Below are 16,275 nucleotides of genomic sequence, written 5' to 3' on the forward strand. Positions count from 1 at the left end.
AGGAGGATGAGACGGCGTTGACTTGTCTGGACATTGAGAGAGAGGAGTCTAGAATGAAGCCAAGGTTACGTGCATGGTCTGTGGGTGTGGGTGCTGTGCCCAGAGCGGAAGGCCACCAGGAGTCGTCCCAAGCTGAGGGGGAGGATCCTAGGATGAGCACCTCCGTTTTGTCCGAGTTGACTTTCAGGCGGCTCTGTTTCATCCATTCGGCTACTTCTTTCATGCCTTCGTGAAGATTGTTTTTGGCGGTGTTGGGGTCTTTGGTGAGGGAGAGGATTAACTGGGTGTCGTCGGCGTAAGAGATGATGTTGAGGTTGTGTTGACACGCGATAGAAGCGAGAGGGCTCATGTAGACGTTGAAGAGGGTGGGACTGAGTGAGGATCCTTGAGGAACGCCTCAGATGACTTCGGTGGCCTCAGAGTAGAATGGGGGAAGTCGGACTCTCTGAGTTCTCCCAGCTAGGAACGAGATGATCCAGTCCAAGGCTTTTCCTTGTATGCCGATGTTGCTGAGGCGTTGTATAAGGGTGCAGTGGCAGACTGTGTCGAAAGCGGCGGATAGGTCGAGTAGGATGAGGGCCACTGTTTCTCCGTTGTCCAGGAGTGTTCGGATGTCGTCGGTCGCTGCGATGAGGGCGGTTTCGGTGCTGTGTTTGGCCCGAAATCCGGATTGAGATGGATCAAGGGAGTTGTTGGATTCAAGGAAGGCGGCGAGTTGGCTGTTGACGGCTTTCTCGATGACTTTGGCCGGAAAGGGAGGAGGGATATGAGTCGGTAGTTTTTCAGTTCTGAGGGATCTGCTGTGGGTTTTTTCAGAAGGGCGCTGAGTTCGGCGTGTTTCCAGATTTCTGGAAAGGTGGCAGAGTTGAAAGAGCAGTTGATGACATCGCGGAGTTGGGGTGCGATGATGGAGTTGGCTTTGTTGAAGATGTGGTGGGGACAGGGGTCAGAGGGCGAGCCAGAGTGGATTGAGTTCATGAGGTGAATGGTGTCTTCAGTGGTGATTGGGTTCCAGGCGCTGAGGTTGTTGGTTGGAGGAGTGGGATCTGAAGGGGGTGGTGCTGGTTGATCACTGGGAGTATTCTTGAAGCTGTTGTGGATGTCGGCAATTTTGTTGTAGAAGAAGGAGGATAGCGCATCGCAGAGGTCTTGGGAGGGAGTGATGTCGTTGGATGCTGGGGTGGGGTTAGTGAGTTCTTTGACGATATTGAAGAGTTCCTTGCTGTTATGAGAATTGTTGTCGAGGCGATCCTTGAATGCTGATTTCTTGGCGGATCGAATCAGTTGGTGGTGTTTGCGGGTGGCTGTCTTGAGGGAGGCCATGTTGTCTGAGGTTGGGTTTTTTCTCCAATTCTTCTCCATGGTGCGGCATAGCTTCTTGGATTTTTTAAGTTCATCATTGAACCAGGGAGCCTTTTTGATGGCTGATTTCAACTGGGGCTTTTTCAGGGGAGCTAATTCGTCCGCACTGTGGGAAATCCATTGCCTGAGGTTGGTGGCCGCTTGGTTTGGGTCCGTTGCTAGGGTGGGAGGGTTTTGGTTGAGTGATGTGAGGAGTTGGTCGGTGGTGATTTTGTTCCAGTTTCTTCGGGGAATGGGTTGTGGACGGTTGTGGGTCAGGGTGGTTTTGTAGCTGAAGTGAACACAGCTGTGATCCGTCCAGTGGAGAGCTGTAGTGCGATTGAAGGAGATGTGCTTGCTGGAGGTGAAGATAGGGTCGAGTGTTTGTCCGGCTGTGTGAGTGGGGGTGTCAACAAGTTGTTTGAGTCCGAGGTTGGCCAGGTTGTCCAGAAGGGTGGTGGTGTTGCTGTCGAGTGTGTTTTCAAGGTGGTAGTTGAGGTCTCCTAGAAGAATGTAGTTCTCGGAGGCGAGGGCATGTGGGCTGACGAAGTCCGTGATTTCATCGCTGAATTGAGTGCGGGTACCTGGAGGCCTGTAGATGAGGGTGCCTCTAAGGGTGGTCCTGGGGTCGGTGTGGATCTGAAAGTGGAGATGTTCGGCGTTTGTAAGATTGTCCTCGGAGCTGGTTGAGATTTTGATGGTATTTCTGTGGACGATGGTGATGCCTCCTCCAGTTTGGTTGGTGCGGTCTTTTCGAATAATCTTGTAAGCGTCTGGTATGGCGATGGCGATGTCGGGAGCAGAGGAAGCGTTCATCCATGTTTCAGTGAGGAAGGCGATGTCAGGTGACGCAGTGTCGATTAGGTCCCAGAGTTCTGTTGCATGTCTGTGGACCGAGCGGGTGTTTAGTAGGATGCAGTTCAGGCGGTTGGGTTCGGAGCTGCGGGAGGAGGAAGTGGGTTTAGTGAGGGTCCTGAAGCAGTTGAACTTGCAGGAGAGGCAGGCAAAAGGGCCGTGGGTACATCCTGGGGTGGCTGCGCAGCATTGTGGTGCGCGTCCGGGGTTGAGGGCGAGGAGAGTAGTGGCATCATAAGTGACTCTAGAGGATAGGGAACCGCGGGGGCCAGGGGGTCTGGCGCTGGGCGCGGTCCAGGCGCGGACGGGCGTAGACGGGCTTACCTTTGGCGCACCTTCGGCGCGCATGGGGCGCGAACGCTGCGCGTGGACGCTGCGGGAGAATGCATCTGTCATATGTGGATGGAGGAGGGGGAGGGGCGAGGGAGGGTCAGCAGGGAGGCGGGGCGGGCTGTGGGGGCCGGGCTCTGAGGCACCAACAACAACAAACGTAAGATGGCGGCAGCGTAGGGAAAAACTAAACTGGAGGTAGGCTGGGGCTCAGGTAATTGACTACGCTTGCTGCAGAATCGCGCTAGTGAAATCTGGGTTGAAAATTAAAGCGCCGTAAACACAATGCCCCCAGAGCGTTCCAATGCACAGATCTTGTAGCGCCGTGTCAATAGACCCCCAGAAGCTATTTAAAATGTCCTAGTTATGTCGCAATGGCACTCGCGCTGTAGCGCTATGCAGAGTAGTTAGGCGGTAATGAGGCAAAGCACAAACCCAATGCAGCTTAAGAAATATATTGGTAACGATACCGCACAGGAGCAAGGCACAGGGAGCGGCCGCTTCTGAACTCGTCAGGACGGTCACAGCGCAAACGGGGGTCAGAGCAGGCGGTGTACTTCGTGGGAGGGAGGGTCAGCAGGGAGGCGGGCGGGCTGTGGGGGCCGGGCTCTGAGGCACCAACAACAACAAACGTAAGATGGCGGCAGCGTAGGGAAAAACGAAACTAGCGGTAGGCTGGGGCTCAGGTAATTGACTACGCTTGCTGCAGAATCGCGCTAGTGAAATCTGGGTTGAAAATTAAAGCGTCGTAAACACAATGCCCCCAGAGCGTTCCAATGCACAGATCTTGTAGCGCCGTGTCAGTAGACCCCCAGAAGCTATTTAAAATGTCCTAGTTATGTCGCAATGGCACTCGCGCTGTAGCGCTATGCAGAGTAGTTGCAGAGTAGTTAGGCGGTGATGAGGCAAAGCACAAACCCAATGCAGCTTAAGAAATATATTGGTAACGATACCGCACAGGAGCAGGGCACAGGGAGCGACCGCTTCTGAACTCGTCAGGATGGTCACAGCGCAAACGGGGTCAGAGCAGGCAGTGTACTTCTTGGGAGGGAGGGTCAGCAAGGAGGCGGGGCGGGCTGTGGGGGCCGGGCTCTGAGGCACCAACAACAACAAACGTAAGATGGCTGCAGCGTAGGGAAAAACGAAACTGAAGGTAGGCTGGGGCTCAGGTAATTGACTACGCTTGCTGCAGAATCGCGCTAGTGAAATCTGGGTTGAAAATTAAAGCGCCGTAAACACAATGCCCCCAGAGCGTTCCAATGCACAGATCTTGTAGCGCCGTGTCAATAGACCCCCAGAAGCTATTTAAAATGTCCTAGTTATGTCGCAATGGCACTCGCGCTGTAGCGCTATGCAGAGTAGTTAGGCGGTAATGAGGCAAAGCACAAACCCAATGCAGCTTAAGAAATATATTGGTAACGATACCGCACAGGAGCAGGGCACAGGGAGCGACCGCTTCTGAACTCGTCAGGACGGTCACAGCGCAAACGGGGTCAGAGCAGGCAGTGTACTTCGTGGGAGGCAGGGTCAGGAGGGAGGCGGGCCGGCTGTGGGGGCAGGGCTCTGGGGCACCAACAACAACAAACGTAAGATGGCAGCAGCGTAGGGAAAAACGAAACTGGAGGTAGGCTGGGGCTCAGGTAATTGACTACGCTTGCTGCAGAATCGCGCTAGTGAAATCTGGGTTGAAAATTAAAGCGCCGTAAACACAATGCCCCCAGAGCGTTCCAATGCACAGATCTTGTAGCGCCGTGTCAATAGACCCCCAGAAGCTATTTAAAATGTCCTAGGTATGTCGCAATGGCACTCGCGCTGTAGCGCTATGCAGAGTAGTTAGGCGGTAATGAGGCAAAGCACAAACCCAATGCAGCTTAAGAAATATATTGGTAACGATACCGCACAGGAGCAGGGCACACGGAGCGACCGCTTCTGAACTTGTCAGGACGGAAACTGAACGGAGATAAGACCGAGATCTTGGTGGTGGGAAACCTCCCTAATACTTGGGGACCCAACATATCTCCTACAACTATGGGCAACCCCCCAGCCCATTTCCAGTTGTAAAGAATCTTGGAGTCTGGCCAGATGACAAACTTACCACTTCCCTACCGCTGACTTGTGCACAGGTAGCCAACGCCCTCGTCATTTATAGTCTGGATGTTGGGAACATCTTGTACCTAGAGTTGGCAAAAACATTGCTTAAACGCCTCCAAATTGTTCAAAACAATGCTGCTCGTCTCTTGTTCCTCCCTCCAAAATATACCTCCTCTGCTTTACATAATTTACATTCGTTGCCCATTGAACGGCGGGTGCAAAGTAAGGCATTGTGTTACATGCACAAATGCCTATCAAACACCGAACCTCTTTAGCTCAGATCCTTGGTGTCTTTGTATAAACCTGGGCACTTGTTGCATTTCAGTCACCTTTGGCTGGCCATAATCCCTTAAATAGGGAAATCCTGCCAACGAGGCAGAACGTTTTCCTTTCTAGGACCCAAACTCTGGAACGATCTACCTCTGAGGAGTCACAGACTGAATGGTCTCAAGGTGGTGATGAGGCTCTCAAGGAAGAGTACTAGTCTGCTTCGTGCGAGAATGAGTGCTGGCTGAGGGCCGGATCTCAAAAAGTCAGCTGCAACTAAAGCGAATTGCTTGCTGTCTTTTGCCTGTTCTCGAGAAGGTGTTACAGCTGAAGTCAAGGGTGTGATGGGACCCACCTAATGCTCCTAGATCGCTGGGACTCCCAGTTCTGAGGTATGTTCACTTGTGTAAAAGAGCCCAATTTTCCTGCCCAGTTCAAAGCTACCTCTAGCGCAAAGAAGTTATTGGTCCAACCCAATGGGATCTTCAGCTTTGTTGGAAAAAGCCCCTCAGTTTCCTAACAATACCCAGAAATGAGGCACACTGGTGTTGGACTGCCACTTTGTAGTCCAGGAAGATCAGTATCTGGTCATTGGCCTTTCAATGCAGCCCATCTGACTATTCGAGTCAATCCACCTGGTGGGTGGTATGGAATATTTAATCCCCTTCTTTATAATGCAAAAGTTTGCAATGAGCAGGCATGGCAAGGCCCTGGGCGGGGGCAGCATGTGAGGGTACGGAAGGCATGCTCATTGGAGAAGAAAATGGTTAGACTGGGAGTATTGGTAAAGGTCTTCAGCCAAGATTCCTGAAATATTTCTGGGTTGGGACCCTCCGAGCTCAATAGTAGCTGAACCACTCTAATGTTACTACACCGGGAGTGCCCGTCTGCATCTTCCGCTTGGTCCTCAAAGAAGTGCATCCAGTCTGTCAAGTCTAGAAGTTGTTACTGTTGATCCAGTGTTAGCGGTTATAGTGCCTGAATGGCTTTTTCAGATTAGCAGACTCTTTCAGCAAGTTTTATTAATTTATTTTTGTACATTTATTTTTTATCAGTCCATAGCAGCCCCATACCAATTGCAGTTGCTTTAATATGAGCCGCAAGGGTGGTGCGTTTTGTGCTGATGTCCTCCAGAATGACTTCCAGCTTGTCTTCTGAAGACACAGATGGGGCTCCCAAGAGTCCCGACATGCTGTGGCTGAGTGCCGGGATATGCTGGCTTCAGTCGGCCTATGGTGCGGTAGAACTCTCCTTAAAGAAATTGTGGGCCAGGAAACTGTGGCGGGTGAAGAAGAGTAGTCCATTGGAGAGCTCTGGGGAAGAAGAGTTCCACCAGGTAAACGCTGTGTGATGTATGTGTAGTAATCTGCTTCTTATGTAATGCATCTCCCTTTCCCTGGTTCTCTGACTGATGCTCTAGCTATATGATGTCATTTGGAAAGGTATGGATGTTTGTACTTGAAGGGGGGCAGTTGGAGAAGATGGGCTGAGCAGCCAAGAGGCTGCTCCTCGTGGGGTGTATATTGGAACCTATTAAGCTGTAACTTGAAGAATAAACTATTAACTACAAGAGCTGTCTACGAGACTTCATTGATTTCTACATTGGCAACGAGGATGGGACTAATATTACTAAAGACATTGAACTATTTAAGCTGTCTGGCACCACCCCACCAGTGACCCCGATAACGGTCACTCTAAAAAAATTCAAGGTGCCAGATCCACCTGTGTGTGAGACTGTAAAGAGTAACTGCAGTCCTGTTGTGGCCATTAAGTTGTAACAGAGACTAACAGCGCACCACAGTGTTGAGTGCTGACCCTTGAAATGTGGTGTTGGGGGCAAGCATCGAGCCCCGGTGTGAAGTGGTTAAGCACAGAGCACTCTAAAGTTATGAACTTGTGAAACGCTGTGAAGTGGTTGTGTCAACCTGAAAGTGAAGAAAACTGCAGTCAGCGCCAATTGAAAGTGTCAACTGTGAAGCGTGTGACTGTGAGAAGCGACGTCAGTCAGCAACAGAAACTCATCTCTGGTGAGAAGTGGCTGTGATTTACATTTTTAAATGTGCTAATCGAGGGCATGTCAATTATTGCCAGTGTTATTTTTCAAGTGTGTTGGTCGGGGGTAAATATCGAGCCCCGGTGAAACCTTCTCACCCTTGTGACATTGTATGGCTGTCAAGGAGGCATGCTACGAGCCCAGTTGTTAAGTCTCCATGACGTGATGGTATTTGGCACTGTGAGAAGGCATACTCTGAAACTTGGTTATGATTTATGGTAAACTGGTAGCGAAGATCGGGCCCGGTATGAACTGCATGTGTGATTATGGAGTTTCAAATGTGGGCAAAGATCACACCCCGGTGTTAGATGATCTGTATGGGTATGTTGCAACTTTGATGCTGGAAGAAACCTTAGCAGCTGTGGATTTGTACAAGCCTTCACTGTCTTAAATGGGATATGTTACCTATTGTGAGTTTCTGCGAAGGTGTCCGTTAATTATATATTTTCAAAGTGTAAAGCTGTTCGTCAAAGATACATTTTCAAACTGTTCTATCTTCGCGGATGTGTACGTTACACATGAAAAATGTAAATCTTCAACTCGCGTGCCTTTACCTGATTTACTGTGTGGACGCGTGGATGCCTTCAATAACGCGTGGACATGTTGTGAATCCTAGTACAATTAAGATGCTTTTCCGGATGCATATTTGTTTGGAACAGGTCTTGTCGTGCATTTCTGTGCGGTGAATCATCCGGCCGGGCATCATCTCTACGTGCCACCATTTTTGGTTTGGAGGTTGCAAGTATTTGGCATGGCCTATGCGGTTGCGATGCAGTTTTTGCCAACCACATATAGTGTTGCTCAAAGGTTAAGGTGGGTTTCGTCACTACACAGGTACAAGATTTTATAGGTACCGACTTCAAGAACAAGAATCAGAAAAAGTCACTGCTATATTGTTGGACACTGTTATGCCTACAGTGGTATGGAGCCCATCGGATATCCGGTTTGTATCAGTTTGGGTGAGTGGGATCATCAAGCCTGTGCCATCCTTTACAGTAACTTCCAAGATTGCTGTGAGCGCTGCTGCTTGAGGATCGTCTCTGGAAAATTGTGGCTATTTAGCGCCACTGCACCAGGGCAAGGAAATAAACAGTTCACTTGTGTAATACACCGTGAAATCTAGAGCACCAGTTGCAGAACTGTGTTTTGATTCAAGACTTTGTTGTGAGCTCAACAGTGAGTAAGAGAACCTATAAATCGTAATGGCCTCAGAGCGCCTGACTAGAGAGAAAAGGGACATGAGCCAGAAAACCGGGGCAGTTGTTCTAGAAGCTGATCTTGGAAGACAGAGTCCAGAGTGTGCCCAGAACAGGGACAGTTATTACTGTGTTGATTGGCAATATGTACCAATGTTATATACATCTGGTTTAATTTTCAAAGTGTTATATTCTAAATTGATATTAGATGTGTGTTTTTATTATTACAATGTATTATAGGGAGGTGGATTTCCCCCTTAGGAGGTTATTGCGTGTGTATGGTTTATAGGGAGGTGGATTCCCCCTTTGGGAGGTTATTGTGTCTATGGTGTATAGGGAGGAGGATTCCCCCTTTTAGAGGTCACTGTGTGTGTGTTGTTTATAGGGAGGTGGATTCCCCCTTTACGAGGAGGTATGTGTTTTCTTATTGGGAGGTTACTGTGTATTAATGCGTGTGTGGTCCTGCAATAGTATACAGATGGAACATTATAGTATGTGCATTAGAGGATATGTAAATTTCCCTGGTCCTGCAATATTATGCAGTGGAGGGTGTTCCTGGTAAGTGGACGATATATTATAGTGTGTGCAGTAGAGGGCATATGCTATTCCCTGGTCCTGCCATTTGTTTAAGTTTATAACTTCTATATTACTACTTTATCGCTTACATTACTATTGCTACATTTACTATGTCATTATTATTATTATCATTATTATTACATAGAGAAGGCTGTCTTACTGTTTATTACTTACATTATTACTTTTGCATTGTTATTATAATTATTGTTAAAGAGGGAAGGCTATTTTATTACTTACATTACTATTTTCTCATTATTGCGTTACTTATACACTATTATTATTATTACATAAGGAGAGTTTGGCTCATCTTATTATGGTGTTCTTTTACGTTTATTTCTGGAATGTTTATCTTCTCTTCCTATGTTTATATATGTGTATACTATTTGATTTTGTTAAATATTATCAAGGGGAAGATGTGTAGTAATCTGCTTCTTATGTAATGCATCTCCCTTGCCCTGGTTCTCTGCCTGATGCTCTAGCTATATGATGTCATGTTATGGATGTTTGTACTTGACGGGGGGCAGTTGGAGAAGATGGGCTGAGCAGGCAGGACCTATTAAGCTGTAACTTGAAGAATAAACTATCAACTACAAGAGCCGTCTACGAGACTTCATTGATTTCTACAGTATGGTTTAGGACCCGCTCGCAAACGTAGGCTGCCTTCAGGATATAGGGAGGCCAGTGTAGCAGCAAAAACAGTCCAGCCAGGCTGTTTTGTAGTGGAGTTGGTCCAAAGAAGCGTGGCCCCAGGAGAACAGAAGTGGGCCGAAGTCGGTTTGTAGACTATGTAGGGATGGCCCTAGTAAGAACTGGCACGGAGGATGGGTACATGCCCTGACGGTCCTTGAACCTTGGGGGCTCGGGTAGGGATGCGGATGGGAAAGGATTGTGATCTTGTGGTCAGCTTTTACAGACTAATATGCAACACAATGCTCCTCAATTTCTGCAGGTTTGCATAGGGCAGAGGCAGATTACCTGGAAAATATTGCCTTGTCCTGCATTGAAGATACTGATAGGAAGCCACTAAGGCAACCTAATACTACTACTGTTATCTGTATTTTTAAAATGCGCCATCACCAACAAGGGTATCCTAGCGCTAAATAGATGTGTGTGCCTAGCCCTACTTATGGTAGTTAATTATGGTACTTACTATTGCAGATTTCAGGTCAATAGTCATAAGCATGCCAGGGGATTAGGCGCCAGGTAGCAAGGGGTTTATGTGTGTTTACTATAAGGGATACTTTGATATCCTGTACCCTTATCTACTTTTTGGTATAATAAGGCACAGATTAATTTTACAACCTACTCTGTACAAGACCATGATGACTACATTCCCGAGCCAGGTAAAACTGCCTTCTGCTTGAGTCTTTCAGGCATTTGGTGTTAATGCCAACAACAACCTATTGGTGAACATACTAGCTAATTGGCTTTACCCTCTCATGCCTGCTGTAATCCTGCCACTCCAAGCGGGGTTTGTTCCTGGCAGCTCCACCTCTCTTAATCTTTGTACAATATCTACATTACTGCACCATCTTGGTCTGAAGATGACAATGTTACTGGATGTGGAAAAAGCTTTGTAATGTAAAGTATGGTGGATTTGTAGAGCACTGCTTGTCACCCGTGAGGGTATCCAAGGAACATTTGTCTCCCTTTAGTAACACTTATTATTTGCCTCTATATGGAGAGTTGGGCTGGGTGCTGAGCTTGTAGCCTTGACTGCGCAGTTGTGTGCTAGCCCTGTAGCTCTTGTTAAGGTCAAGTTTGTCCTTTTCATTTTAATTTAGATTGAAGAGTTGTGGGGAACTCGCCAGATATGTCCATTTTCCCCTCTGTTCTTTGTAATAGCGATGATGAATCTGGCTTTTCTTCTGTGAGAATTCCGGTGTTTAAGGAGTTGGTTTTCCTGTGACAGTAAATACTACTTTCCGTATAACATTCTGCTATTTTCTAAGGCCTTAATCTCTCACTGATGATTTGCAAAGTCATTCATTAAGGAGGTATCTTCAGTCTTTGCGCAAATTGAAGAAGTCCACTGTCTAACCACTGACGCGTCACACACACCTGCAGATTGGATTCCCCTCTTCAGTGACAAATGTCCTTGGTCTATTACTTGGGTGTGCAAATATTCTGGGATTTGGAAGTTGTATTTGGAAACAAGAATGGTGCAGCTATTAACAAAGTCTTGCACCTGGGGACCACTGGCTCTTGCAGCCGCTGTGACTGGCACGGTGTATCGCTCTTATGAAAATGATGATTCTCCTTAAAAACTGCTGCATCCCAATTCCCCTATCACTTATCTAATTTAGAAACCTGACATCATTGTTAATCGGCTGGCAGGGGTAGGCATGCTTTGCCACTAGAGGTGTGAAACTTTGGCCCTGACCTATTGGCATGGTCTATTCTCTGGCCACGATTTTGAACTGTATTTTTATTCTGGCCCGGCTTACTTCGTCCTGTTCTAGTTCCATCCTCTTTCACTCATTACTCGTCTGATGATGTAGAGGGATATTGCATCACCCTGGCCCCAGCCACAGTGCTGATCAGACCACTATATCAACATCTGCCTCAAACCTGGCATTGCCTGACCTTACATACAGATACTGAAATACTGTGCTCCCTCGAGTTACAATTAGCTGATAGCTCTTTAGATTAGGAGTGAAGTATGCAAGCAGCTTGTTTCCAGATAAGTCATTTGACTGTTCCCCAGTTTGAGCCAAAGGGGGTGTCACATCTTTGAATATATTTTCTATATGTCCGTTTTTGCAATACAAATTTGCTTTCCCTCCAGAACCACCACCTCATTTGCCATGACTTTTGACACGTAGTCTCTTGTGGCGAAATGGGTTCAGAGGCATTCCCAACAGACAGATAAGCAATCAGCATTTTACTGTGCCCAAAGAATATTTACCTGAACAACATGCATAAGGCTACTACACTATATGTTTCTGCAAAGGATATATGAATATGGGTCATACGGCCTTCTGTAGGGAGGTTGACACTAGCTGCAGGAGATGTCATCATCTAGAAGCTGGCTTCCTGCACTTCACTTGCTCTATCTGGGATTAGCTTCATCCTGGCAGGAAGGGTTCCCACCGAAACCGCTCATCGCATTTCTGGGTCATGTCATTTTGCAGATACACAGCTCTGGTGCTTCTGCTGGCCAGGGAGAGGGTGGCAATGTGCTCGAGAAGAGTCTCGGCCTGACCAGTACTGCGTGGCTGAGGGGCATTGTTTGTTACAATGACGTGGTTGACACCTCTGCCACGTTGCTCCCCTTATCGCACAACCGAGTGATATAAGTGGTGTACTTCACAGTTGTCTGCTGCCAAGGGAGACTAAGCCCTGCCCACTGTCCATTAGTGCATTGGCACTCTCCATTATTGGTGTGGCTTTACAGTGCTAGAAAGTCAAATGACTAAAAATAATTAGGAAACTGTTGCTCGAGCGAGAGCAACTGTTAAAATTCAAATTTGGATTACAAACTTTGGTTTTTAAAGTTGGCTTTTACCGGCTACAGTATTCCTGCCGGTTTGAATGCCTTTGTATGTCGGGAATTAAACAGCAGGATACTGCAGGCTGTGACTGTTCTAAGGAACTGCTGTGATCATATAGAGGCCCTGCTCTCCTAATATAGCAGACTCTTGGGGCCATTTTTTCAACTTCTGCAAATTAAAAATGGTGGAAAATAGCGAGTTCTTGAGCGCAGCGCTAAAACTTTGATGTTAGAAACTTATCTTTACAGAAAGGATCCTCCTATTGCTATTTTGTCATGTCCCTTGTTTGTGACCATCTTAATAAGTGTTTATTGGGGGTACATAGAAGTTTTATTTTTGGACATTAATCAATTTAACTGTTCCTTTTTTTTTCTTCCTTCAGCGGATACAGTTCCAATTATTCCAGGACATCATCTACGTCTAAATCTGCATATTCATCAAACTCCAGCTCTGGTCCAGGCAGCACAACAAGTTTTGGTTCCAGAGCAGGAGTGGGCAAAAAGCCTGGATTCATGGCTCTGCCAATGCCGCAGGTTAACAAACGGTTCCCTAAGCCTACATACTCAGTGCTTTAACATTTTTACAACTCCAGCACTTCTACAGGACCAAATTCTCATGACTTGGAGTGCCGAGATGCAATGGAACTTGTACATAATGTTTTTATAAGATAAATTATTCTTATATTAGAAATTGGCAAAAGTAAAGAACACTTTGTGTACAGAAGAAAACCTTTTAAGATGTATGAATGTTTTTTTTTTGTTCTTGGGTAATTTCATTTGTTGTTGAACTGTGACATTCTTAACTTCCTGGAGTTTTATTCACAGCAGCGTTTGATAGAACTGTTTAAATAAATATATTTTTATTTGCACACAAAAAAAGCTTGAATTGACAGGAAAACTGTTTTTAATGGAGCCTGGAATAACACATCCACTGACCATTATGTAGACCCTTACCTCTGCAGCCGGGACCAGAAAGCAACATTGAACTGTGTGTTTCAGTAGATCATCAAGGTGCTTGACTTAAACTGGTTTTGAAGTGCCCCACGTAAGTGAGTTTTTAATGCTGTCACTGTCGAGGTAGATTTATTTTCTGATAAATGTATTTAGGACTACAAGTAGGAAAAAACTGATAGTTTTGAAACAACACCAGATAGTTCATGTTGTCATTGCAGTCTTCTGCCATTCAGATTGCTGCCAAAGCCATCCACTCAGTAGCAGCAAACATCATCTAATCCTTTATCTCTCTGAACTGGTTTGTGTTCCATTTACCATTAGCATCACTCTGAGTGGGATTCATAGAACAATTTAAATATCCTAAAAGTCTGCAAAAACTTCTGCAGTTAAATGTGTACACTGCACATCTGTACTGCCTCATCACATGAGCCTAGAGTTTGACTACAGCACTTGTAAGGGCTGCACGTAAGGATGGATAAGAAGTAATTATTGACCAACAATCTGCCTAGAACATATTGTGCTGACCGAAATGGCCTTAGCCTTTGGATTACGTTTCTATTCTATTTAATTCAATCTCAGCAGATGTCCATAATAGCTGATTCTGAAAGTCTATGATTTCATCTATTTGGACCTTTTATTTTCCAGATATATAACCAAACAAAACTTTGTATATGTAACATATACTGTTAAGGGGCTGTATAGTTTTGCACACCTTCTGCTGTTTCAGTAAACAGAGGGAATGGGCGATGTTGCCCAAAGGAAACCTCCACCCCCCATTTTCCCTTAAACAGTAGGAAAATGGCACTCAATTTCCTTCTTTCATGACTCTTCAGACACTCAACCCTTATTTGGCTGTGGGTGGGCTCATCATTTCATCCTTCATATCCCACAAGTCGAAGACTGAGCGACCTGATACACTAAAAACTAGTCAATATACATCTCAACACAGGCAGAGTGCAAACAATAAAGTCTGTTTTGCACTCAATACCAAAACTATTTTTCTCATGGGATTGTTGAGAACATATATCATCCAACCAGGTTAAGGCTACGTACTCTGAAGTTCCAATTTTTGTGTCCCTCCGAAAATAATCAAAAATAGTGGCCTTTAATTGCTTTTTAGGTCTGGCCCGAGCCAGCGCATGCGCTGTGCTCTGGCGAGACTCTTAGTAAGGACTTCTTAAAATGCTACCACTGTGGCCTAGAGCTTTGTGCAAGCGGACGTGCACTTATGAGCAGAGGCGCCATATGGCTTTCCACTATCGTCATGGGTCACAGGCCCTCGCTGTTCTCTCCTCCCTCTGCATTACATTCTCCTTATCTCCAAAGTTGAAAACAACCCAGCGCGGACCTTCTCAATCCTGCTCTTTCCCCTCTCGACCCCTCCCTTTAGACAGGGAGGAGGGAAACTGCTCCTGTTTGCAAGCCTCACCACTATTCAGGCCATGGAAGGTTGTCAATAGGGCATGAACAGTGCATTTCATTTCTTGAAAACAAGTGTCCCTGTCTCCCTTTCTACTTTGGGCTGCTCGCTCCTCTGGCCCCCACCTCTAGGCTTCAAGGTCAGAGTCTGCCAGCAGCTTCGCACTGCAGCTCTTCTCTCCTCCTTCTCCCCCCTCCCTTTTTCAGAGGGGAGGGGAAGGGCGGCTGGGCCCATCGCAAGCTTCTCAACCAGAATCTTTAGGTATGTCATAGAAGCAGCCACTTTGTCCTTAATACGTATTTCATTTCTTTCTTTCTCTCTTTTTTATTCTTGCACCAGATTTGTGTCTGTTTCAACGCACAAATGTAAATGTAAATGTGCTGGACTTGTAAAGCGCACAGCTGCCCGTAAGCGTCCCGGCGCTTGCTTAGGGAACCCGTCCTGGTATTCCCCTGTGAGAAACCACGGCAGGGTGTCCACAAGGTGAAAGCCAGGCATCCCGCCGCGAGGGGCCGTAGTGGAGATTAAGCAAGCTATTGCCCAGAGTCGCAGAGTGTGACCCCGTGAGTTGAGTAGGCACCAGAGCGATAATTGTCGAGTCCGTGGAATTTTGAGCCAGAGACCCGCCGAGGCGGGGAATCGAACCCTGGTCCACGGTCGATCTCAGCTTCCGGGTCTGCCGCCTCTAACCACTGAGCCACGCTTCTCCACTTGCCACGCTTCTCCACAGCATGCCCACAACAGAAAGCAGCCTTAACCTCTCCTGCTCCAACAAATGCTAATTTTCTTTTTAATGTATTTACCGTCTCTATTCACATTGCAACCATATTTTAAAAAGAAATTCTAATATAGACTGTCTCCCTTGCAAAACTCGGGGAGGGGAAAGGAAAACATACCTGTCTCAAAGACTGACCATATTTTAATTCTTATCTCAAAACTGTAAACCACACACTGTCAATTCATGAGACTGTATTTTATTTCGTCCAAGTGCACTTTCAAATGAATGTCTCTTCAGTACAGACTTACACTGTCCTGAACAGTCACAAAACTGCTTTCAATTTGAATGAACACTTCTTTCCTAACATTTCTCTCATGCTGCACGAACTTCCTATGCAAAAATAAATGTACATTCTAATTCTTCTGATCAGACCATATTTTTACATTTGTTACATTCTACAAATTAAGTTTCATCAAAAAAGGGGAGGGTTTTTGCTAGCTAGGCTCCTTTCAGTTCATTTTTACAAAGCAATGATGACATCAGAAGGCCAGATTAAACTCATTCCAGGCATGTTCGAAAAGAGGTCAATTCATTACTCTGCTTGGCAAAGCAATTTCAGAATGCTCTTTTATTTTTTTCATACATTCTGAAGACTGAACCACAACAGAACAGTCTACAGACTGTATCAAGTTAGAGGCAACCCCAAAAGCTACCTCACCAATTCAAGACATGCCACAGAGTGTCACACAAGTGCGATGCACTCCAGATACTACGACTCGTGCACAAGACGTACTTTAGACTGCCGTGCACATGTCATGCATTCCCAGATCAACACTCAAATATAGGACCCTCGTTGGACTGTCATTCAAATTCACAACAGTCCAAAATCAAACACAATGTGCCCATAAGAGGCCACCGTGAATCGGCATTGGCCCTCACATATTTTATGCGACATGATGCGAAACATAACAGGGCCAATAC

At 46.3% G+C, this 16,275-nt stretch overlaps 1 protein-coding gene across 2 annotated transcripts in view; it reads left to right on the forward strand.

The window, feature by feature from the left end:
- The window catches only part of BLM (BLM RecQ like helicase), a 451,097-nt gene extending 438,016 nt beyond the window's left edge, over window positions 1-13,081 (forward strand). For both annotated transcript variants that reach the window (XM_086957898.1, XM_086957899.1), the window contains exon 21: window positions 12,586-13,081. In XM_086957898.1, the coding sequence (XP_086814024.1) occupies window positions 12,586-12,778 (193 nt within the window). In that variant the 3' untranslated portion in view covers window positions 12,779-13,081. The remainder of the gene's footprint in view (window positions 1-12,585) is intronic.
- The last annotated feature ends 3,194 nt before the right edge of the window (window positions 13,082-16,275 follow it).

The sequence above is a fragment of the Lissotriton vulgaris genome, chromosome 2_1 (genome assembly GCF_964263255.1).
Source record: "Lissotriton vulgaris chromosome 2_1, aLisVul1.2, whole genome shotgun sequence".
Classification (NCBI taxonomy): domain Eukaryota; kingdom Metazoa; phylum Chordata; class Amphibia; order Caudata; family Salamandridae; genus Lissotriton; species Lissotriton vulgaris.